We start from the raw sequence: 25624 nt of genomic DNA on the forward strand, positions 1-25624 counted from the left end.
CTATAAGCGAGAGGGCTAGCTTATATCATTCAAGAAATCAATTTTAAACCTAAGTTTGGGATCAAATATTCTGTGACTCTGTTCAATGAAATTGAAGATAGGCACATCCCAATCAGTTTATTTACAAATGTTCCTATTTTAATGTATAAACATATTAACAGCTCTTTTCCGCAAATCCAAAATAAAACCTATAGAGTTATATGACATAATTGCTGCTACTCATGTGTATAAAAGAGAATTACTTTTCAGTTTCAGATGAAGTACTATAGTCAGTCTGACGAGTCTCGCTATCAACTCACCTCCTAGTACTATACAATCCAAAATTATCTCACAGAAAGAATAACTGAATTGCAAAACTAAGTACTGATTCAGAAAAAAATCAAACAATGGAAAAACCAGGATGGAATGCATCAATATTATGAAAAGGAAAGTTGCCACTCATCATATAGTGGATATGTTGAGTCGCAGATAGACACAACAAAAAAGACTGTCACAAATAAAGCTTTCGACCAGGACACACACACACACACACACACACACACACACACACACACACACACACGCACACGCACACGCACGCGGATAAGTCTCAGGCAATTGAAACCACATTGTGAGCAGCAGTGCCAATGGATGATGGGAATGGCGACTGGGTAGGGGTAAGGAGGAGTCTGGGGCGTGGAGGGGGGGGATAGTATGGTAGGGCTGGTAAAGAAGTGAAGTGCTGCAGGTTAGACGGAGGGCAGGGGGAGAGGTGGGGAGAGGGGCGGGGGGGGGGGGGGGGGGAAGTTGCAGAAGAGGAGAGAAGTAAAAAGACAGGGTGTAATGGTGGAATGACAGCTGTTGTAGTGGTGGAATGGGAACAGGAAAGGGACTGGATGGGTGAGGACAGTGAGTAATGAATGTTGATGCCAGGAGGGTTATGAGAATGTAGGATGTATAGCAAGGAAAGTTGCCACCTGTGCAATTCAAAAAAGCTGGTGTTGGTAGGAAGGATCCATATGGCAGAGGCTATGAAGCAGTCACTGAAATGAAGGAATCAGCAACAGGGTGGTCCACTTGTGTCTTGGCCACAGTTTGTCAGTGGCCATTCAAGCAGGCAGACAGCTTGTTGGTTGTCATGCCCACATAGGATGCAGCACAGTGGTTGCAGCTCTGCTTGTAGATAACATGACTGGTTTCACAGGTAGTCCTGCCTTTGATGGGATAGGTGATGTTTGTGACTGGACTAGAGTAGATGGTGGTGGGAGGATGTATGGGACAGGTCTTGAATCTAGGTCTATTACAGGGATATGAGCCATGAGGTAAGGCGTTGGGAGCAGGGGTTGTGTCAGGATGGACGAGCATATTGTGTAGGTTTGGTGGGTGGCGTAGTGCCACTGTGGGAGGGGTGGGAAGGATAGTGAGCAGGATATTTCTCATTTCAGGGCATGATGAGAGGTAGTCAAAACCCTGGCAGAGAATGTAACTCAGTTTTCCAGTCCTGGGCGGTACTGAGTTACGAGGGGAATGGTCCTCTGTGGACAGGTGGTGGGAATTTGGGAGGTGGTAGGATACTGGAAAGATAAGGCATGTGAGATTTGTTTTTGTACAAGGTTGGGAGGATAATTATGGCCTGTGAAGGCTTCAGTGAGACCCTCGGTATATTTTGAGAGGGACCGCTCGTCACTGCAGATCTGATGACCCCGGGTGGCTAGGCTGGTTCTTTCAACTTATCCACGTCCCGTCTCCTTCATTGCCTACAATTTTCCAATTTCTTCAGTTTTAATCTACAGTTTATAACCAATAAATTGTGGTTAGAGTTCACATCTTCCCCTGGAAATGTCTTACGATTTAAAACCTTGTTCCTAAATCTCTGTGTAAACATTATATAGGATGTACATAAAATCCGGGAACACTTTCAATTATTTATTGCACAAGAACCAAACATTGTACACATATCATACGTATGTCATTTTGAAGAGAAACCCTGAAAGTTCCCCCCCCCCCCCCCCCCCATGTAATTTGCCGATAGTCAGTGCTAGTCGCAAACATGGTGAGTTCAGGTGCAGAGCGAGCTTTCTGTGTGTTGGAGTTTGACAAAAACAAGTGTGCTACAGCTGTTCAACGGATATTTAGAACCAAGTACAGTAAGAAGTCACCAACAAGGAAGGCCATTTACCACTGGCACAACAAATTTGTTACAACGGGTTGCTTGTGCCCTGCAAAGAGAAGTGGACATCCCAATGTGAGTGAAGTGAATGTGGAGCGTGTATGAGAGACATTCATAAAGAGTCCAAAGAAATCAGTGCGTCATGCATCCCGTGAACTCAAAATAGCTCCAATGACAGTGTGGAAAGTCCTGCGACAGAAGCTGCCTATGAAGCCATTCAAATAGGGGCTAGTGCAGAAGCTCAATGATGATGACAAAGACAACCATTTTGAATTTTGTTTAGTTGCAACTATTGAATTAGGATGGGGATGGTATTGTTGAGCACTTAATTTTTAGCAGCAAAGCCACTTTTCACACTAATGGGAAAGTGAACAGGCATAACTGTCGAATCTTGGGTACAAAGCATCCTCACGAATGCATTTAATTTGAGCGTGATTCCCCAAAGGTATATGTTTTTGTGTGCCTTGTCACGTCGAAAACTGTACGGGCCATTCTTCTTTGCCGAGAGCACTGTCACTATCCAGTTCCTACTTGGAAACGTTGCAACAATGGCTGATGACTCAAATGCAATTGGACTCTCCATTCATCTTTCAGCAAGATGTGGCTCCACCCCATTTTCATCGTGAAGTTCACGGGTACCTGAACACGAGTCTGTCACATTGATGGATCGGCCGTGCTACAAAAGGGGACAGCTGTTTCATGAAATGGCCTCCCCAATCACCAGATCTCACTCTGTGTTACTTTTTTCTGTGGGGACATATTAAAGATCTGGTGTATGTACTGCCTCCACCACATGATGTAGCAGAGCTCCAGGAGAGAATACAGGAAGCGACTGCCACTGCCACAGTTGACAATGCCATGCTGGGATGGGTATGGCAAGAATCCGATTACCGTATTGACGCCTGCCGGGTCAGATTTTCTCTTCAAAATGCAATATGTGTGACATCTGTACAATGTTTAGTTCTTGTGCAATAAATACTTCAACGTGTTCCTGGACTTTATGTACACCCTGTATTTTCAGAGCAGAAGGGGCTGCTGAGCCATAAACCTGACTACCATAATCTGGTCTGGACAAGAGGAGAGCACGGTGAAGATGGACAAGAGTAGCATGGTCTGCACCCCAAGATGTGTAGGCCAGGAGATGGAGAGCATTAAGTTTCTGCATGCATGTAGTCTTTAGGGGGCAAATATGGGGTAGCCATGTGAGCTTTTCATCAAAAATAAGGCCCAAGAAATGGGACTGTACTACAACATCAAGGAGGTGGTCACCTACACGAAGTTCTGGCTCGAGGGGTACTGTGGCTCAACAATGATAATGAATAAACCACGGTGTCGAGGGAGAAAACTGGAAGCCACAGGAGACGGCCCAAGCAGAGGCACATCAGACGGCACCTCGGAGCTGGTACTCAGCAGATTCTACCGAGTGGGAGCTGCATCAGATGCAAAAATTGTCAACATACAATGCCAGGGTAACCACAGGCCCAACAGAGGTTACAAGTCCATTGATGGCTATGAGGAAGAGTGTGAAACTTAACAAAGAATCCTTCGGGATACAGTTCTCCCGAATCGAGGGGTACCGAGTGAAGAGCCAACTTGACCCCAGAAGAGCCGGTGGGATAAAAACTCATCAATAAAAATCTGAAAGGGGGCCGTAAAAGCCCCAGTCATGGAGGGTAACTAAAATGTGATGGCACCAAGCTGTGTTGCATGCCTCATGTAGGTCAAAGAAGAACACAACTAGGTGCCGGCAGTTACTAAAAGCCTATCAGATTGCTGTTTCCAATACGAGTGAATGGTCTGTTGGAGGTCGTCCTTCCCAGAAGCCACACTGATACAGAGACAAAAGGCTCCGAGATTCGTGTACCCAACATAATCAGAAGCTAACCATCCTCTCAAGCAGTTTTCAAAGTATGTTCGTCGGGCTAATTGTGCAGTAACTGTTGAGAAATGTTGTGTTTTTCCCAGGCATAAGGATGGCGATAACTATACTGTCTCGCCATTGCGAGGGGAAGGCACCAAGGAGCCAAATGCGACTGAAGACCCTGAGTAGATGCTGCCTTTGGGTAACGTCCAAATGTTGGATCATCCGGTTGTGGATGGAGTCTGGGCCTGGGGCAGTGTCATGGGAAGAATTCCCATTCAGTGAAGGGTTCATTATAGGGCTGGAACAACAGGGGGTCTGTTCAACTTGATGCTTCTGCCAGAGAAAAAGCAAGATACGAAAAGGATGCCGAAGCTATCACAAAGTGTATCACAAGGTTTTCTGCAAGAACCAATTGATAAGTACACAAAGCACCTTGGAGGATAAGATTCTGGACACATGGCTGTCACTGGCAGCCCAGAATGTTATGGAGCTCACACTAAACCTGCGATGAAGAGGCATATGTCATCAAGGAGGAAACATAGCACTCCCAGCTTACTTTGCTTAATAAGGTAGTAAGCCTTAGCAGAGAGATGCTTAAAAGAGAAAAGGATGACCTGTTGTTTTGTAAGTTAGAGCATCCAGTTTCAGTAGCAGCTGTGCCTCATAATGTTTTCACTGTCAAATATTTCTTTAAAATTAATGACCCTGTAATCACAATTCAACAGCTTTCCCATACACACTTCAATGTTCTGCAAAAGAGCTTTGATACATGATCACAATACAAAATTGCATTTCACTGCCTCTTTTCACACAACTGGATCGATCGTGAAGCAGATGTCACCAACTTGTACTCGCATGGTGCGACAGCTGGGAAATGTTGCTAGAGCAAGAGCATCTGTTCTTCAAAGTTCTTGTCACTCTATTACGCAACATGCTCCAACTCTGGGTTTGTCTCATCGCTTGCTGCAGCACACCCTGAAGGATGAGCTACATTTTCATCCTTACAAAATTATGGTCATGCAGAAGATTCATGACTGTGATTATGATGAACAGAGACAGTTTTATGAGAGAATGGTTCAAAAATGGTTCTGAGCACTATGGGACTTAACATCTATGGTCATCAGTCCCCTAGAACTTAGAACTACTTAAACCTAACTAACCTAAGGACATCACACAACACCCAGCCATCACGAGGCAGAGAAAATCCCTGACCCCGCCGGGAATCGAACCCGGGACCCCGGGCGCGGGAAGCGAGAACGCTACCGCACGACCACGAGCTGCGGGCTATGAGAGAATGCTTTGAGTTCTTGCGGCTAATGATGATGTGTTGTTGATCAGCGATGATGGGCATGGTCACTTAGATGGTTATGTAAACAAACAAAACTGCCACTATTGGGCAGCACACAGCCCACAAGAAGTGCATCAAAACCACTGCACAGTTAAAAAGTGACATGTATGGTGTGGAGTGTCCACAGTGGGAGTCATTGGGCTTTTTCGTGTAACAGTGAATGGTGCACGTTATGTTGCAACACCACACCATTTCGTGCAGCCACAACTGGACACTATAGGGATGAACATGGCAGACTTGTGATTCCAAAAGGATTGAGTCACAGCCATTCCACGTCAGTTGTTTCCCCAACGTGTGATCTCAGATTTTGGCGATGTCCACTGGCCAGCGTGCTAGTCAGATTTGTCAGTTTATGACTTATTCTTATGGGGTTACCTAAAAAGTAAAGTGTACTGCGGAAAACCTTGTATAATCAATAACCTGAAAGTTTCAATACATCAAGAAATTGCTGCTGTTCCACATGACATGTTGACGAAAGTGATTATCTTTAAAATGTGAAACACATGAAAGTTCATAAATTGGACATATTACCAATTGTAGTGATGTGAGTGCATTTTGTAAGTGACCAAAATAGAGCCAATTATATTATTATACTAGTTTGAAATCTATATATTCTTTTTGTGGCAGCCAGTATGTTACGAAAGAAGAAAGTGTTTAAAATTACACCACTTCTGTATGTTGGTCAACAGGAATCCATCAGTAGTTAAAAAGCCTGGTCTCACAACATCAGACCTACATTTTATAATATGAACACCGTATCTCCTTCATTAAACCAAGCTTGCATTTCATATACTTGGTTGAAACTGTAAATTCATCTTATTTCTTATCAATTGTTAAAAGCAAACAATGGAAAATCCAGGATGGAATGTATGATTTCAGTTGCCTCAGACTGCAGTTGTGTGTGTGAGTTGCATTTGCATGCATATACGTGTGTGTGTGTGTGTGTGTGTGTGTGTGTGTGTGTGTGTGTGTGTGTGTGTTGTGGCGAAGGTCTTAACGGCCGAAAGCTATAATTGTGGTGGGGTGGGGGGTGGTCTTCAGTCCAGAGACTGGTTTGATGCAGCTCTCCAGGCTACTCTATCCCGTGCAAGCTTCATCATCTCCAAGTAACTACTGCAGCCTACATCCTTCTGTTTAGTGTATTCATGTCTTCATCTCCCTCTATGATTTTTACCCTCTGTGATTCCCTCCAATACTAAATTGATGATCCCTTGACGCCTCAGAATATGTACTACCAACTGATCTCTTCTTCTAGTCAAAGTGTCTAATCTAGTGTAAGTAGTGTTAGAGGTTAAAGTTTAGTTAAGAATAATGGACAAATGCACTTTTGAACAAAAGCGTTACCAAGCTGAGCTTGGAGTGAGATTTCTACAATTGTTGGTACAATCTGCCTTCAATTTAGTTTTTTTTAAGTTCATAGCAATGATGCCTTTTAGCTTACCAGAAAAGATTGCTATGTCATCTGTGGCTGAATAAAACTCAGAGGGAAACGCTAATTTTCATTTTTCCATTTGATGATGATACCCTGAATGAATTGCGAACTGCCGTGTTTCTTGCAAAGTCTCATACATTTCACAAAGTGTTGTGGCAGTGAACATCTGGAAATGAATACAGACAAATGCAAAGCTCTTGGCGTGTGTAGAAAGCAGCTGTTTGTAGCACTGACATTTGGTTAACAGTATACCATTTTGAAAGAAGAAAAAAACCACCTGGAAATGTGCTGCAAAATCCAAGGTCACAAAGTAGTAGTGTTTTTGCTGCATTGTCCTCTGTAATCAATGTAATTTTTGCAATGTCTGCACCAGATCATACACACCAAGTTGAGGTTTGTATCCAGTGTCTCTGTTAATCAAATTTTCATTTATTCAGATGTGAACAGTCACTTCCACAATGAAATCCCAGAAACAGAAAGCAAAATAAAAGATCTTTGTCTTTATAGCACTTTTATGTTTCCTATCTACTGCCACTGTTTGGCAATCACTGATTTTCCTTATGTTCTAAGTGTGTATGTTGTTTTGCATTGATAACACCGCAAGTTTCACCAATATACAATTTTCTGCACTGACTTAGAATGTCAAAAAACTTTTCTGTGTGATACCCAGAGTGTGCTTAATAGAATTCAGGAGAGCATGCACACTTGTTGGCACAAAAAATGCATATTTATTCTTTTGAATTTTAAATATACTACCATCTTTTGGATGAAATTAGGGTATGCATAGCAAGATAACTGTTATAGCAAGGTCAAACACAATGGAACACAGTTCTTTATAAAGCACATTGACTGAACAACAGTAATACATCATAAGGAACAGGATGAGCACTCATTTTTGATTGCTTAAATAATCAGCTCAACAGAGTGCGCCAAGGGGCTCACTCACGTGGCCTCTATACGCAGGCTCGTGAACTGTATGGACACACACACACTGAAATTGTGTGCATCATGAGTGTAGATACGTACATCAATAACAATCTTTTTTGGACAATGTTTCTCCTCTGGATGCTTTTCTGTTATACAGGCTCAGGTTGAAATACGTGCTGTACCTGTTGTTCAGAGTATTAATTTTAACAAAAACAGTGTACTGGTGACTAAGCTTTTCTTATAAATGTTCCAAACATGGAATTACTTCAGCTCCATTTACAGGTGTTCTCAGTAATTCACTGAAGTCAGACAAATGATGTTTTTTCCCTGAAGGTATAGACTAATCTACAATATTTATTCTATACCAGGAACCAAGGATTCACCATATTTTCTATGTACAGAGTGTCTCACGAAAAAAGCCCGGGAGGGGCCCACAGGTCTTGCAGCACAGCCACCGGCTACTGCCACAGCCACTGCCACTGCCACAGCATCCACAGGCAGTCACTGCCACGCTTCACTCTTGGACACTAATCAGCCAGTAAATGGCTGCAAGCATGGTTCCCCCGAGTTACGCATAAACAGTTCTGCCATCTGGTTAACTTAAGCTTACCTTTATTTACAGTAGGTGCTCAAAATGATGTCCCTCTGTGATAAGAGCAGCCTGACATCTCCTGAACACATTAGCAAACACTCGACAAATTTCGGCTGTCAAAATCTGGGAAATGACTAGCTGAATCCTGTCTTCCAACTCTTCAAGGGTGTGGAGACTGGTTGCATGCACCTTGACTTTTAACATTTACCAACGGTAAAAATCACACAGATTTAGATCTGAAGAATGAGGAGGCCTGTCAAATGAGGAGGCCTGTCAACCATCCTCTCATCAAAAACACTTTGTATTGCTGTCACAGAAGCATTGGCAATGTGTGGTCTTGCATTGTCCTGCATGAAATAACTGTATATCTTTTTGTTAGGTATTAGTTCTCCAGGAGGGGGGGGATGCAGTATATTGTTCTCATACCAGTCAGAACATATTGTTTCATGGAAAAAGACTGGTCCAATAATTCGTCTTGCACTAATGGCGCACCACACTCCTGTTTTATCATCATGCACAGGTTGTTGAAGTAATTCATGAGGCTTTCTGGAGACCAACATTAATTGTTCTGAGAATATATGAACCCTGACAAATGCAGCAACGCTTCATTACAAGGGAAAAAAAAAGCATCTCAGGATCAACTTCCCAACGTGCACACACAGCCAGCTGCAATAACATCAAGCAACAGTATCTGAAGTCCTCAGCTGATAAAATACCGTTATTTTGTATGGTTTCAATTTCAGTTTGTGCACAGCTTTGTGAGCAGATGCTTTTGACACATCAGTCTGAAGTGTCAAATGGCGCAGAGATTTTCTCAGACTTCTTTGCAAGGCATCCCCAATCTCGCCTAATTTACCTTTGGTTCAAACACTCAAGTTCTCTATGCCTTTGTTTGTGTAACACAGATCCAGTCTCTCAAAATTTCTTCACTAATCTGTGTATCATCAAATCATTGGGAACATTCACACTGTGAAATTTTCGTATGAATTAAACCGAACACAGGAAACACTTGTTAATTCTTTGTGTATACTATACTGAATGGAAACTGAAACTCACGAACACTCAGTCACACTGTATAGAAGAGATGCGCACAGTGTTTCTGTGTGAGAACAGAGCCCAGCAACATAAGGGCAGAGATTGCTCCAGACTCGGCACAGTTGCAATAATGACATCTAGCAACAACATTTGGAGCAATTAAACTTGTCAAAAAAATTAAAAAAAAAAACACCGTTACATTCAGTGACAGTGTAGGAGGCAAACACAAAGTGTTGGTATCCGAGAACTATGCATAGTGACAACATGCAGATGGAGCAGCAACAGCCAGCAAATGCACCGCGCGACCCACGGACCCCTCCCAGGCATCTTTTGTGAGACAGCCTGTACTTGTACATTAACAGCTTGAAGTGATCAAGATAACAAAGGTATCATCTGCATTTTACCAGAAATTCCCCCTTTTGGAGGAACCATCATCAGATTGTTCAAAGTATTAGTTATTAAACAACATATACATAAAGCCACACACATCTTAGAAACAGAAAGCAGGGTCTTGGACAGTGCAAGAAATCCTATATTGATTAAATGTTTCAGTCTATTAAATAATGTAAACACTAACATCACACACATGTAGAGCAACTAGAAAAATCAAACGTGCACGTGTATGGGAAACAGGATATCAATATACTCACAAATGTGTCCTCTTTTTGAGGCACTGTTATCAAAAAGGCTTTCCACGTTCTCACAACAGATAATTTAATTAAGAGAGTCATTAGACATAAGGTACACAAGACAGAGGATCCAGTGTTGGTTGTACCAAAATCATGTTGATTATACAGGATGGCACAAAAAGAGAAGTAGGAAGTTGATTGTATTGTGCTACTGATATTGGCAGATAATCCAAAAATCTATTTTCATGGTTTTTAACATGTGCCCATATAAAGGTTATTTCGTGGTGTACAGTCTTCTTATTTGAAGAAGATAATGTCCTCACTGAATCTTTCACAAATAGTTAACATCATTGCACAAATATCAAAGGAGTGTACAAGGTCCAAATAATGTGAAGTTTGATCCACACTAAGTAATCTGACACTTGACAACTTCAAAAACATTTGCTATATCAGGAAGCCTTAAAACACCTCAGATAAAAATTATGCCTACACTATGTTCCGTTACTGAATTTGACCACACCCTGTAAAGGTTTAAGTTAAGATGGATAATCTTATATCACAAATTCCACGAAAAGACTTCCATTCAGCAGCTACGACATAAAATGATTCTTCTCCTCCTCCATCCTTTCATCGTGACCTTACCCTCAGTTGGGTATAAAATAATATTAACTAGTGGTCTGCCCTGGCTTCACATAGGTACCACCAAACATTTACAGCTGAACAAGTTTTCTGGTGCAGGGGTAATAAATTATATGCACAAACAGTCCTCCAGAAGTCAAATTGTCCTCATACATCAGTCTATCTTAGCGAGAACCACATCAAAATCCATGCAGTAGGACCTGAGGTTATCCTTCACATACAGGCATAAAAATGTGATAGGGGAATTTAATTCATCATATGGTTCCAATGGCTCTGAGCACTATGGGACTCAACTGCTGGGGTCATTAGTCCCCTAGAACTTAGAACTAGTTAAACCTAACTAACCTAAGGACATCACAAACATCCATGCCCGAGGCAGGATTCGAACCTGTGACCGTAGCGGTCTTGCGGTTCCAGACTGCAGCGCCTTTAACCGCACGGCCACTTCGGCCGGCTAATTCATCATAGTTCTGCCATCTAATACTGATACGGAGCACCCTCTGCCACACAACATCAGTACCAAGAACTCTCTGCCACCCATCAGTACTGAGAACCCTTCGCCACGCAACAGTGGTACTGAGAACCCTCTGCCACACAACATCAGTACAGAGCATATGAAGCTCCCTTTGCCATATGTCATCAGTCTGGAGCACTCTCTGCCATGTAACATCAGTACATAGTACCCTTTGCCACACAACATCAGTAAGATTCACCCTGCACCATTGAACAATGGAAAGAAACATCCTCCACTACACAACACTGCTATGATGTACCCTCTGCCATACAAAATTGGTAGAAGCACCATTTGCCATGCAACATTAGTACAAAGGATCTGTTGCCGTGTAACACTGGTACAAAGAAAGCACCCTCTGCCACATAATTTTGGTATGGAGCAACCTCTGCCAAACAACATTGGTAAGAAGCAGCACCTTTTGGCACACATTGGTACAAAGCACCTTCTGCCATCCAACTTTGGTAGAATGGATGACTCCAAGGGTTTTTGCCTTTCACTATTAGATGGCAACTGCATAGTTTCTGTGTCAGCAGAGGACTTTAATTCATCACAGTTAAGCCAATTTGCATGATATATTTATAAACTATATACACAAACCTTCCTCATGAATTAGTCTATCTATTACTGCATCAAAATCTCTAGTAGTTTCTGAGATTAGCCCAAACATATAGACAGAATTTCAGCAGGAAATATCAATTTATACGTATTTATATGTACATATTTTAAGAGGTGATGTCCAATCACAAGACAGTGCAGCTCTGAAGTAGCTACCTACTTTGTGCATGACAAAAATTGTGGATTGTGCAGTGCTAATCTTCCACAGCAACAAGTTTCTTATAGGGTGACAATTATTGAACTATATGAAATAAAATGTCATAACTTATAAACGGTTTTGCCCGAGGACACTCAAACTGCATGGTTGGCCATGGGGCCTGATGAGAATTAGTATGGTTTGGTTTAGCGACAAAGCCCACTTTCATTTGAATGGGTTCATCAATAAGCAAAATTGGCAATTTTCGAGGACCGAGAATCCACATTTAATGATCGTGAAGTCTCTCCACCCTCAATGGGTGGCTGTGTGGTGTGCAATGTCCAGTCACGGAACAATCTGTGTGATATTCCTTGTCGGCACGGTGACTACCAAATCGTAGGTGAAGGTTTTGGAAGATTATTTCATCCCCATTATCAAAAGTTCCCTGATTTCGACATGATATGGTTCATGCAAGACAGAGTTCGACCTCATCGAAGTAGGGGAGTATTTGATGTCCTGGAGGAGCACTTTTTGGTCCACATTCTGGCTCTGGGGTATCCAGAAGCAACTGGCATGGGCCTCGATTGGCCACCATATTCTCCAGATCTGAACACATGCGACTCCTTTTTGTGGGACTACATTAAAGACAAGGTGTACATCAATAACTCCAAAATCATTACAGAGCTGAAAACAACCATTCAGGAGGTCATCAACAGCATTGATGTTCTGACACTTCAGTGGGTCACGTAGGATTTCGCTATTCATCTGTGCCACATCATGGCCAATGATGGCAGGCATGTGTAACATGTCACACATAAATCGGAGTATCTGTAATGACATTTACATGATGAATACAGTATGGTCACGCCTTAGTTTGCAACTAATTTATGTTTCTTTTCATAGAGTTCAATAATTGTCACCCTGTATCTGAACAGGATTACACACAATCAGGAGAAGAAAAACAGAAAAATGTATGTGAACATACTGGTCAGACTCAAGATGTTTACTTCACAAGTGGGGGGGGGGGGGGTGTATGGGGGGTGATGGAAGGGAGGAGGGGAAGGACAATGACTCAGCCATCTTCAGTCAAATGAGAACTATGTAATTTGAGATTGGCACATCATCAAAAAAGAATAGTGTATTACTTGGTCTACCAATAACAAAAAACCAATCCCCAATGCAAAGGCTTTAAAGCCAAGACTTTGGCAACTTAAAAATAAAACAATACTTTGCGTGAAATTGTTACTAGTAGCTAATTAAACTTACAAAGGAACTTTATCAAAATTAACATATTTAAAATGATTGAAAACTTACCACAAGATAGTGCCAGTGCAAGAATTCCTCCTGTAGATGTGCCACCAATCCAGTCAAAACAGTAGAGTATTGGTTTTTTCAATTCTTTTTCAAGTTCTAAAAGCACAGCAGTGAGTATCATGCCACGAATACCACCACCATCCAAGCACAGCAGACGATAACCCTTCTTTGGAGTTTCTGACAGTGCAGCTATATCCAGCAACCTGTCCAGTTCAACACGAGTCTGAGATGAACACGGAAGAGGAGGAGGAATACCATCAAAACGGTGATCAGTCGATGTTGCTGAGCATCCCCGATGGCAACCTTTCATATCACGTGAACATCGCTCTGCTCCTACGGCATGCAGCAACCACAGTATACGGTCACCAGTTGTTCCTCTGGCTACACAATGTCTTGGTGTTTCTTGATGATTATTCCTGTACAGAATTACATCACAATGAATCAAACTTTTAATAACATCCTGATAGCCAATCTTAATAAAGTCACAAATATTGTCACTGCAAGTATGCATAATGTATCAATCACTTTGCTGGTTACAAAATACGGTTATGTGCACAGCATATATAAAATCACACACACACACACACACACACACACACACACACACACACACACACACATTGATGATGTACCCTACAGTTATCTCTTTACACAAGATGCTGTCTGCAACTGTGAATAATTCAAAAAACACAGAGCTTTCAGAATATAAGATACACTACGCCTCATATTTTTTATGACATTTCCTCCACTTGTTTTCAAGTTGCAATTAAATTTTTTAAAGAATTAAAGATTCAGTTATGATTCTCAGTTCATGTCTCAGAAGGATGTTGAATCATACTTCCTGTTTGAATGATAATGCTAATGCAGTTAAGATACCTCATGAAATGATAATTAAATGGACACCCTAGCTGCAAACAGGCGTTTATGTACTTCATTGGGGACATGTTGAAAATGTGTGCCCCGACCGGGACTCGAACCCGGGATCTCCTGCTTACATGGCAGACGCTCTATCCATCTGAGCCACCGCAGGCACAGAGGATAGTGCGTCTGCAGGGACTTATCCCTTGCACGCTCCCCGTGAGATCCACATTCCCAACATGTCCACACCATTACATTCGTAGTGCGCCTAATAGATGTTTGCCCATTATACTCATTACTCGTGGCAGATTAATCTACCAAGTCCCGTACGAGTTCGGGCATAGCGTGTGCGTTCACACAAGAAGGTCAATGGCCGGGAAGCCATATTTTAACTATATATGACGGTAGTATCTGTTCCCGAAAGAACAGTTACCGTGGATGACTACGTCATATATATATATGACTACCGTCATATATAGTTAAAATATGGCTTCCCGGCCATTGACCTTCTTGTGCGAACGCACACGCTATGCCCGAACTCGTACGGGACTTGGTAGATTAATCTGCCACGAGTAATGAGTATAATGGGCAAACATCTATTATACGCACTACGAATGTAATGGTGTGGACATGTTGGGAATGTGGATCTCACGGGGAGCGTGCAAGGGATAAGTCCCTGCAGACGCACCATCCTCTGTGCCCGCGGTGGCTCAGATGGATAGAGCATCTGCCACGTAAGCAGGAGATCCCGGGTTCGAGTCCCGGTCGGGGCACACATTTTCAACATGTCCCCAATGAAGTACATCAACGCCTGTTTGCAGCTAGGGTGTTCATTTAATTATCATTTCATTTCTAGCAAAGCTGCATGGTCATCCACGGTAACTGTTCTTTCGGGAACAGATACTACCGTCATATATAGTTAAGATACCTCACTCACAAGCCACCCAACATCACCTAAAAATCTTGACAGCCAGCCATGTTACACAAGTAAAAAATTAAATACTTTTATGGTCATCTCATGGAGAGATGTTAGTAACCCTTTTGAGCTTAATGGTACTTATTTTTTCATCATACCACATGCCAACCCATCCATGACAGTAAAGTACAAAAATGCTTTCACTCAACTACGTCAAATGGCATATACATGCAGTCAAACTTTCTGTTTCCTAACACACAAAAAAAATCTATTCCATCTATGCTTCCTAGAGATACAAACCTAGAGCAGCTGTGTATTGCTTTGATTTCAGTCCTACTTAAGATGAATTTTGTGTATAACCGTTACAGTTTGTTTCATCTGTGGAAAACAAAATATGAAGGGAGTGAAACAATACAATTCGTATCAAGACACTTTAGGCTCTGAAAAATAAAGCATGTAGTTTGTTTGCATTTAATTATCCAGAATACTTCCACTATGATGGTGTTATACATTTGACAAGGGAAAAAGAGCATGTGAGATTGGACATAAATCTCGTATTTTCTCTGACATTGTCCCAGGCAGCTAGAATAATGTTCCAAGATCATAGCAGGTTTTTGGTATGAGGGCAGGTCAGTTTACTCACACTGTTTTTTTTAATTGGGTTGAGATTTGGTGCTGGAAGAGGCCAATCAAATGGATTCCCTTTCTGTTCTCCAAACTATCCATGCACGATTGCTAAGATCCAATCCCACACTGCCACAGACATGCACACATTGCAAGATGTCTAGCAGTTATAATTTGTGTTTAAATGGATTTTCTGTGGCTTGTATGTATACTCTCACTGCACCACCGCTCATCAAGTAACGTTTGAGTCCTCCATATGTTTTTTTTTTTTTTTTTTATATATATATTTTGTTTTGCATCCCAGTCTTTTTAAATTGGCGATAAACTACACCCAGTGACTCAAAAAATGCTGGAGTATATTTCAGCTGCACTTGTATAAAACTGATCTCGACGTGATGTGTTTACCACTTCATTAACTCGTGTGCCAGCATCCAATTCCTGAATGCCAATTGCTTACTCCATGTTTCCCAGTAGGCGTAGCCTTCAATCCATTATTGTACAATGTGCTTGGGAACATTAAACTATGCCTAGGCTTCTAATGGTGGTAAACTCCCTCTTCTCCACAAAGGGAATGAGGCAATAATGGAAAGGTTGTTGATAATGTGGTAGGGTTATGATTCCAGTAACTGGACTCAAAGCAAGGAGGTATCTGAACTTGAAATTCTGTTGTCATAAACTACAACAGAACAAATTCAGCACTTACAGATACATATCTAACAGTGGTTGACAGTATAAAGAAGGCCAATACATGCACGGCAAAGTCTGACGTGCCACACTAGTTTACGAGAAAACCCCTCCAGTGGATGAGGTGATCCCAAAAGGAAGATAAGCATTTTTAATCTTTCTATATCCTATCATGTAGCCGTAGTATGCTGTCATAATCTGAATGTTCAGCTTTACAGCAAGGAACTCTGTAGCCAAGTGTGCAGTCAAGTGCGTAGCATTTGATTTATTAACAGTACCTAGTTATTAAGTCCCGTGTAACAACATAACATTCTGCTGCAATTTGTAGCCATTATTAAATCCTATCTTTCAATAGCTGATCCTTTCACAAACATCACAGCTGGAAGTATAATTTCTTGACATAAGAATATATTATGGCTCACTTTCCTACACGTGGAGACAAGACCTAAGAGAAGCATTTTTCTCATACTAATGACAAAAGTTATTTCCACTCTAACAGTCTGTTATTTCTGCATATACTGCATTTACTTGATTATAAGATGAGGGCTTTTCCCAATTTGTCATTCAAAAAATTATTTGCAGATTAAACTATTGCTGTTGAGGTCAACATTTTTACGTTGTTTATGAGACCAATATAGTGGTCATCTTACATCTGCAGATGAAGCTCTGGCTACTGATGTTTTGTACAAACTTATTTTGAAGAGTGCCATAAGGGTAGGGCTGAGCAAACAAGGCTTTCAGGTAAATAGGCTCGAGGTTTCCTGATAAGCTGAAGTGCTCAGTGCAGTATCGACCTTGCTTGAACAATAACATGACATTTGGCTTACGGCGCTAGTGCGAGGGATACGTGAGAAACTATGAGCTATCCACTGCAACAATCTAATGCTCTGCTTAAAAATTAACAAGTCTGTGAAACACAGGAGGAAATCACATTGCATTCTAACAGCAAACAAATCTTTCTTGTTTTTTTAGCAAGTTTCCGATAAAAGTTCTCCTACATGTACAGAGACCATATAGGCCCTACACAGATTTATACAGCTTTTTAAGTAAAGGCAATGTTCATCTTCTTTCAAAAACCATTACTTGATTCTGAATCACCGTCAATATTCTATTTGGTAATGAGAAACTGCAATGATTTACCAAGTGGGTTGCAAATGAGAAATTTGACCACTGTTCATGTATTAGAATACTGGGGGAAAATGTCACTAGCTTCTAATCAGTTTTAGAACAAGATTTCACCTTGGATGAAATGAGAAAGAAAGTCAATCCAGAATGAAATGTCTAACAAATTAAATAAATCACATTAAACTGACTGCAGTTGTTATTGCAGGAATAATTTAAAGCAGAAAGGTCCATTGTGGAGGCAGTAGCAATAGATGTCACTAAATCGCAGGAAGACCAAAAGTTCGAGAAATGGACTGAATCATGCTATTGTTACATATGACCTACGCCCTAGAAGATATTGTCACCAGTGTTTCATTATTGCTCAAGCACAGCTCTATGGAAGTGTTGGAGGTGGTGGTGGTGGTTAGGGTTTAACGTCCCGTCGACAACGAGGTCATTAGAGACGGAGCGCAAGCTCGGGTTAGGGAAGGATTGGGAAGGAAATCGGCCGTGCCCTTTCAAAGGAACCATCCCGGCATTTGCCTGAAACGATTTAGGGAAATCACGGAAAACCTAAATCGGGATGGCCGGAGACGGGATTGAACCATCGTCCTCCCGAATGCGAGTCCAGTGTGCTAACCACTGCGCCACCTCGCTCAGTTGTGTTGGAGGGGACACTACAATGAGCATGGAGAGTGGAGTGGTGAGCAGACAGAAAATTTCATTATGTTGCAAACCATGGAATTCTATACTGCTTACTTTGGTTTTTTATGAAAATCTACCACATTTAAATGGCAGTTTGCTTGGATCCATTTGCTCTCTAAATTGAACCAATTTTAAAATTGGACAAATACTCAATAACAGAATACATTTCTGCAGGAAATACTATAAGTCTAGACTGGGGCCAGTGGCATAGTTAAGTATTTCGTGTACATTGTTGTCAATGCTCACTGTGAATTATGATGGGGATGACAGGGAGCAAGGTTATTCTATAGGTTTTTTTTTTTTTCCACTGCTGTTACTACACAGCCAATGAGAGAGTGACAGGAAGATGATATGGTTAGAAGCAAGAGACACTTTAACATTGTCATGTAAGTATAGACGCGAAGTCCTCTACATGGTCAGAAAAAAATAGCTGTGTTCTCAGGTCAAACCATAATGACAACGTCAGAAATAGCAACATGTTCGAAATAAATAGCCAAATATTTGTGACAGTGAAGATGTAAGTTTCAAGGCTGTCCTGTTATGATGATGACAAAGATGAATAAAAATAGTGATATCACAGATGATAGGCTAAGTGAACAAAAAATACATAGAACATAAAAATTAGTGTAAACAATTCCTTTTTTTAAATTTTATTTCTCCTTACATTATCAAAATATAGACAGTGGTGTAAATTTAGAATAGGTGTATTATTAACTTGTAAGGTAGACACCTCGTGTCAATAACAGCCTTTAATTCTGGTTAGACAGAATAAGTTAAAAAATAAATTTTTCTCAAGGAGCCTCTTAAGGAAAGGGGCGGGTGGCTCATCTTATATTCAGGGTAATCTTATACTCGGGGAAATACGGTGAATAATTATTGTTACTGTACTGTTGTTGTTGTTTCATAGTGGCATGAAAAACACGATTAAGAGTTACCAGGTCATAAGTAATCAAACAATGGAAACTCCAGGTATGAATATCAACAATGTAGGAAAAGGCAGATTGCTGATTACTGTAAAGAAGACAGGTCAAGTTGCAGACATGCACAATTAAAGACACTCACATAGAGCTTTCAGCAACAGCCTTCTTCAGAAACAAACACACACACACACACACACACACACACACAACGGCCGACTCTAGCATCTAGGGCTGGACTTAACCTATCACACGGGATGCAAGCAGCAGTCTGGAGGGGGTGTGGAAGGGATAGTAGTGTACATGTGGGGAGAGAGATGAACACTGTCCAGTGGACTGTGCAGGGACTAGACTGTCAATATGTGCAGCATCAGGGGGTTGTTGGGCAGGAAGGTGGGGAAAAAAGGAGCAAAAAAGGAGAGGAGCGGGGAAAGACAGGCAGATGCATTTGCAGAGGGCTGCAAATAAACAGTGGGAGATAAGAATGGGGAGAAGATGACAGGACAGAGGGGCATGGAAACTGTTGGGTGAAGGGTGGAGACAGTATATTACTGTATGTTGAGGCCGAGATACTTACAGGAGCGGAGAATGTGTTGTAAGGATAACTCCCATCTGCACAGTAAAATGGCTCTGAGCACTATGGGACTTAACTTCTAAGGTCATCAGTCCCCTAGAACTTAGAACTACTTAAACCTAACTAACCTAAGGACATCACACACATCCATGCCCGAGGCAGGATTCGAACCTGCGACCGTAGCGGTCGCGCGGTTCCAGACTGTAGCGCCTTTAACCGCTTGGCCACCCCGGCCGGCATCATCTGCACAGTAACACGACTGGAATACGAAGTGCTGGCTGTGTGGATTGGGAAGGTTTAGCACCTGGATCTTCCACAGGGATATGATTCCTGTGGGAAAGGACTGGGACTGAGAGTGGCATGGGGATGGACAAAGATATTGTGGTGGTTGGGTGGGTGGCAGTCCATCACTCCATCACTTTATGTGGGATGGGAAGGATCTCACATGGGATGTCCTTCATTTCCGGGCATGATGATAGGCAATCAAAGCCCTGGCAAAGGATGCGGTCCAGTTGTTACAGTCAGGGGTGGTACTATGTGATGAAGGGGACACTCCTGTGTAACTGGGTGTTTGTGGACTAGGTTTGGGACATGGTGCCTGTCTGTGAAAGCATTGGTGAGACCCTCAACATACCGAGCAAGGGAGTTTTTGTCACCACAGATATGTCTTCCCCGGGTGGCCAGGTTATATGGGATGGATTTTTTGGTGTGAAAGGGATGATAGCTATCAAAATGCAGGTACTGTTGGTGGTTGGTGGATTTAATGTGGACAGAGGTGCAGATGGAGCCATCAGAGAGGAGGAGGTCAACATCAAGGAAGGTGGCACACGGAGTTGAGGAGGACCATGTGAAGCAGATGCAGGAGATGTTGAGGTTGTGATGGAACGAAGATTGGGAGTCTCGGTGGTGAGTGCAGAACGTGAATGTATCATCAACCAACCTGAACCAGACTACCGGTTTGGTGTTTTGGGAGGCTAGGAATGTCTCCTCTAGATGGCCCATATAAAGGTTGGCATAGGAGAGTGAGGAGATAGTTGTGGGCAAAAACTCTGCCAGAAGTGATCCCATCAAAGAAGTTTAACACAAACTCTAATCCCTGCTTAAAGCTTCCCAGAACATCCCCCCTGAATCCATTTCCCTCCTTATCCACATGACACACCACACACCCACCTTTTACATGCTCCCCAAGAGCCATAACCCAACCCACTGTGGCTGGTTATAGTGCCCCCACTGTAAGAATTTCAGCCCTCATTGATCAACACCTCCCACCAATTCCCCATAAACTCGAATCCCATGTCCAAGACACTAACCCCTTCCTTCACTGATTCTCCACCATCCCAACCCCTTTACCTTCTGAATCCCTATGCACCAACATCCCTCATGCCCATGGTCTTACCACTCTTGAACACTTCCTTTCCCAATTCCCTTCAGACTCTAAACCCACCACCTCATTCCTCATACACCTTGCTAACTTTATGCTAACCCACAACTACTTCTCCTTTAAAGGGAAGGTATATAAATAAATCACAGCACAGCCATGGGCACCTGCATGGCACCATTCTATGCCAACCTTTTTGTCAAATCAGAAGCACAAATATACAAAATTCATGTATTCATAATATAAAAGCAGAATATCTTTTTTAATTTCTGAAAATTCAGTGTACCATGATTACAGGGAAAAGGGGAAAGGAAATGTCATAGGCACTAAATATTAAAATAAGTAAATCGATAGGACTGAAATCATTTAACCAAACCAATGAAAAATGGGAAAGGGCAGAATGAAAACAGACAGCAGCAAATATGTTACTTTAAAGTCCTAGGTCGAATACAAACCATACCTGAGAAATAAAGATGCATTACTTCTGATTTCTGCAGTTGCATATTTCATTGCTTCATTTGTACAAGGCTGGTGGCAATCTGTATCCAGCAATGTTGAAAAGGTTCATGTTTGTTTAATATCAAATCAGCAATAAGCTGGAGTTGGACAGCATACTTCTTACATAAATTTAGTAGTGTTTGAGTATAACAGGTATGGTCTCAAGTTGAAACAGTGGAAACTGATTTTAGACTCATCTACCTCTACAGCAGAGAAATAAAGGAAGGAGTAAAGTTTCACAAATCTCTCATGCCATAACTGCACATGTCCCTTATTCTCCAACTAACCCCACAAACCAGCCACAAAGGAGCATGATACATGAGTGACCTACCTAGATAGCAATAAATGAATAAAAAGTCTTGCTTCTAATACAAGAGATTCATTGGTGAGGATTTAAAAATGGTATGCCTTGGGCAGTGATACTCAAAATATGTTCCACAGAGCTCTGAAGCTTCACACAGCCTCTGCGAGGGCTACGCAAAAATAGTTTCAACATACAGAACAAAGCAATTCAAGTCTTGTCACACTCTGGGAAAAACAACTCTTATAAATATCATATCAATGACCATGATATAAAAAATATTTTCTCTCAGTGCAAAAAGCCAAAAATGAGGTGACAAGCAGCATAAAAAATTTACAATAATGCTATCATCAAAAACTACAAACAAAAGAATTTAGCTCGTATGAGTATGTTACGTGGGAACTCAATACTCATATATGCACCAGCAACCATGCTGAACACCTTGAAGTACCTCAAAGAACTTAATTGCTTTGATGTCTATGTTTCATCACCCGGGGCTATATGAACTCATGCAGCACAAAGTAAAATTCCCACTCATGGTTGCGACTGCAACGCACAGTCCAATTCAGTGAGGTGAATCTGTGCACCACTCTCAGACTGCAGTATATTCAATTCATGTTTATTATTTACATTAAATGACTCTTTATTTTTATTTTCATTAAATGACTATAATCACAGAATGGACATAAAACTACATTCTGTTTATTTTATGGCTCCACAAAATATTTATATTTCAAAAGGGTTCTGTTGCCAAGAAAAGTTTGAGAGCTGCTGGGCTACGGTATTAAATGACATGTTCTGGTAGTTAAAATGAAAAAGGGAGAGGATGTAGCGTCAGTATTTGCCCTCGGTATTTTGATTTCAAGGCTGAAGTTTCCTTTGAAGAAAAAAACAAGGCTTTTGTTCTGCACAAAAAATAAAATAGTGTGTGTATTATCACCAGGTACATACATAACCTTAAGTAAAATATCATTCATCTCAATGACTTCATGATTCAAAAGAATGTTGATATATATTTCACACTGCTTGGAAAGAAATTACTTTCCAGATGTTATGAAATTGCTTTCAAGATGTTATGAAATATTCCCTGGACAAAATAATATACATTCAGGGCAATAACTGTTTAATAAATCTCACTGCACATTAAGGGAAGTGAAACTGTGAACTTAAAATGAAAGATAGTTTGCTTGTTAGAGGATAAATGTTGTTGTTGTTGTTGTTGTGGTCTTCAGTCCTGAGACTGGTTTGATGCAGCTCTCCATGCTACTCTATCCTGTGCAAGCTTCTTCATCTCCCAGTACCTACTGCAACCCTACATCCTTCTGAATCTGCTTAGTGTATTCATCCCTTGGTCTCCCTCTACAATTTTTACCCTCCACGCTGCCCTCCAATACTAAATTGGTGATCCCTTGATGCCTCAGAACAAGTCCTACCAACCGATCCCTTGTTCTGGTCAAGTTGTGCCACAAACTTCTCTTCTCCCCAATCCTATACAATACTTCCTCATTAGTTATGTGATCTACCCATCTAATCTTCAGCATTCTTCTGTAGCACCACATTTCGAAAGCTTCTATTCTCTTCTTGTCCAAACTACTTATTGTCCATGTTTCACTTCCATACATGGCTACACTCCATACAAATACTTTCAGAAATGACTTCTTGATGCTTACATCTATACTCGATGTTAACAAATTTCTCTTCTTCAGAAACGCTTTCCTTGCCATTGCCAGTCTACATTTTATATCCTCTCTACTTCGACCATCATCAGTTATTTTGCTCCCCAAATAACAAAACTCCTTTACTACTTTGAGTGTCTCATTTCCTAATCTAATTCCCTCAGCATCATCCAACTTAATTCGACTACATTCCATTATCCTCATTTTGCTTTTGTTGATGTTCATCTTATATCCTCCTTTCAAGACGCTATCCATTCCGTTCAACTGCTCTTCCAAGTCCTTTGCTGTCTCTGACAGAATTACAATGTCATCGGCGAACCTCAAAGTTTTTATTTCTTCTCCCTGGATTTTAATACCTACTCCAAATTTTTCTTTTGTTTCCTTTACTGCTTGCTCAATATACAGATTGAATAACATCGGGGAGAGGCTACAACCCTGTCTCACTCCCTTCCCAACCACTGCTTCCCTTTCATGCCCCTCGACTCTTATAACTGCCATCTGGTTTCTGTACAAATTGTAAATAGCCTTTCGCTCCCTGTATTTTACCCCTGCCACCTTCAGAGTTTGAAAGAGAGTATTCCAGTCAACATTGTCAAAAGCTTTCTCTAAGTCTACAAATGCTAGAAACGTAGGTTTGCCTTTCCTTAATCTTTCTTCTAAGGTAAGTCGTAAGGTCAGTATTGCCTCACATGTTCCAGTATTTCTACGGAATCCAAACTGATCTTCCCCGAGGTCGGCTTCTACTAGCTTTTCCATTCATCTGTAAAGAATTCGTGTTAGTATTTTGCAGCTGTGACTTATTAAACTGATAGTTCGGTAATTTTCACATCTGTCAACACCTGCTTTCTTTGGGATTGGAATTATTATATTCTTCTTGAAGTCTGGGGGTATTTCGCCTGTTTCATACATCTTGCTCACCAGATGGTAGAGTTTTGTCAGGACTGGCTCTCCCACGGCCGTTAGTAGTTCCAATGGAATGTTGTCTACTCCGGGGGCCTTGTTTCGACTCAGGTCTTTCAGTGCTCTGTCAAACTCTTCACGCAGTATCGTATCTCCCATTTCATCTTCATCTACATCCTCTTCCATTTCCATAATATTGTCCTCAAGTACATCGCCCCTGTATAGACCCTCTATATACTCCTTCCACCTTTCTGCTTTCCCTTCCTTGCTTGGAACTGGGTTTCCATCTGAGCTCTTGATGTTCATACAAGTGGTTCTCTTATCTCCAAAGGTCTCTTTAATTTTCCTGTAGGCAGTATCTATCTTACCCCTAGTGAGATAAGCCTCTACATCCTTACATTTGTCCTCTAACCATCCCTGCTTAGCCATTTTGCACTTCCTGTCAATCTCATTTTTGAGACGTTTGTATTCCTTTTTGCCTGCTTCATTTACTGCATTTTCATATTTTCTCCTTTCATCAATTAAATTCAATATTTCTTCTGTTACCCAAGGATTTCTACTAGCCCTCGTCTTTTTACCTACTTGATCCTCTGCTGCCTTCACTACTTCATCCCTCAAAGCTACCCATTCTTCTTCTGGTGTATTTCTTTCCCCCATTCCTGTCAATTGTTCCCTTGTGCTCTCCCTGAAACTCTGTACAACCTCTGGTTCTTTCAGTTTATCCAGGTCCCATCTCCTTAAGTTCCCACCTTTTTGCAGTTTCTTCAGTTTTAATCTACAGGTCATAACCAATAGATTGTGGTCAGAGTCCACATCTACCCCTGGAACTGTCTTACAATTTAAAACCTGGTTCCTAAATCTCTGTCTTACCATTATATAATCTATCTGATACCTTTTAGTATCTCCAGGGTTCTTCCATGTATACAACCTTCTTTCATGATTCTTAAACCAAGTGTTAGCTATGATTAAGTTATGCTCTGTGCAAAATTCTACCAGACGGCTTCCTCTTTCATTTCTCTCCCCCAATCCATATTCACCCACTACGTTTCCTTCTCACCCTTTTCCTACTCTCGAATTCCAGTCACCCACGACTATTAAATTTTCGTCACCCTTCACTATCTGAATAATTTCTTTTATCTCATCATACATTTCTTCAATTTCTTCGTCATCTGCAGAGCTAGTTGGCATATAAACTTGTACTACTGTAGTAGGTGTGGGCTTCGTATCTATCTTGGCCACAATAATGCGTTCGCTATGCTGTTTGTAGTAGCTTACCCGCATTCCTATTTTCTTAT

The 25624-nt window shown here is 41.4% G+C and overlaps 1 protein-coding gene and 2 non-coding genes across 3 annotated transcripts in view; 1 reads left to right on the forward strand and 2 right to left on the reverse strand.

The window, feature by feature from the left end:
• LOC126251734 (85/88 kDa calcium-independent phospholipase A2-like) overlaps positions 1–25624 on the reverse strand; it is a 188426-nt gene that overhangs the window by 104723 nt on the left and 58079 nt on the right. The window contains exon 7 of the mRNA XM_049952340.1: positions 13195–13610. Coding sequence (XP_049808297.1) covers positions 13195–13610 — 416 coding nt within the window. The remainder of the gene's footprint in view (positions 1–13194; positions 13611–25624) is intronic.
• Trnat-ugu (transfer RNA threonine (anticodon UGU)) lies at positions 14151–14225 on the reverse strand. The gene has a single exon. It is a non-coding gene; the product is annotated as a tRNA-Thr (tRNA).
• Trnat-cgu (transfer RNA threonine (anticodon CGU)) lies at positions 14751–14825 on the forward strand. The gene has a single exon. It is a non-coding gene; the product is annotated as a tRNA-Thr (tRNA).

Source organism: Schistocerca nitens, chromosome 4 (assembly GCF_023898315.1).
Source record: "Schistocerca nitens isolate TAMUIC-IGC-003100 chromosome 4, iqSchNite1.1, whole genome shotgun sequence".
NCBI classification, from domain to species: Eukaryota; Metazoa; Arthropoda; class Insecta; order Orthoptera; family Acrididae; genus Schistocerca; species Schistocerca nitens.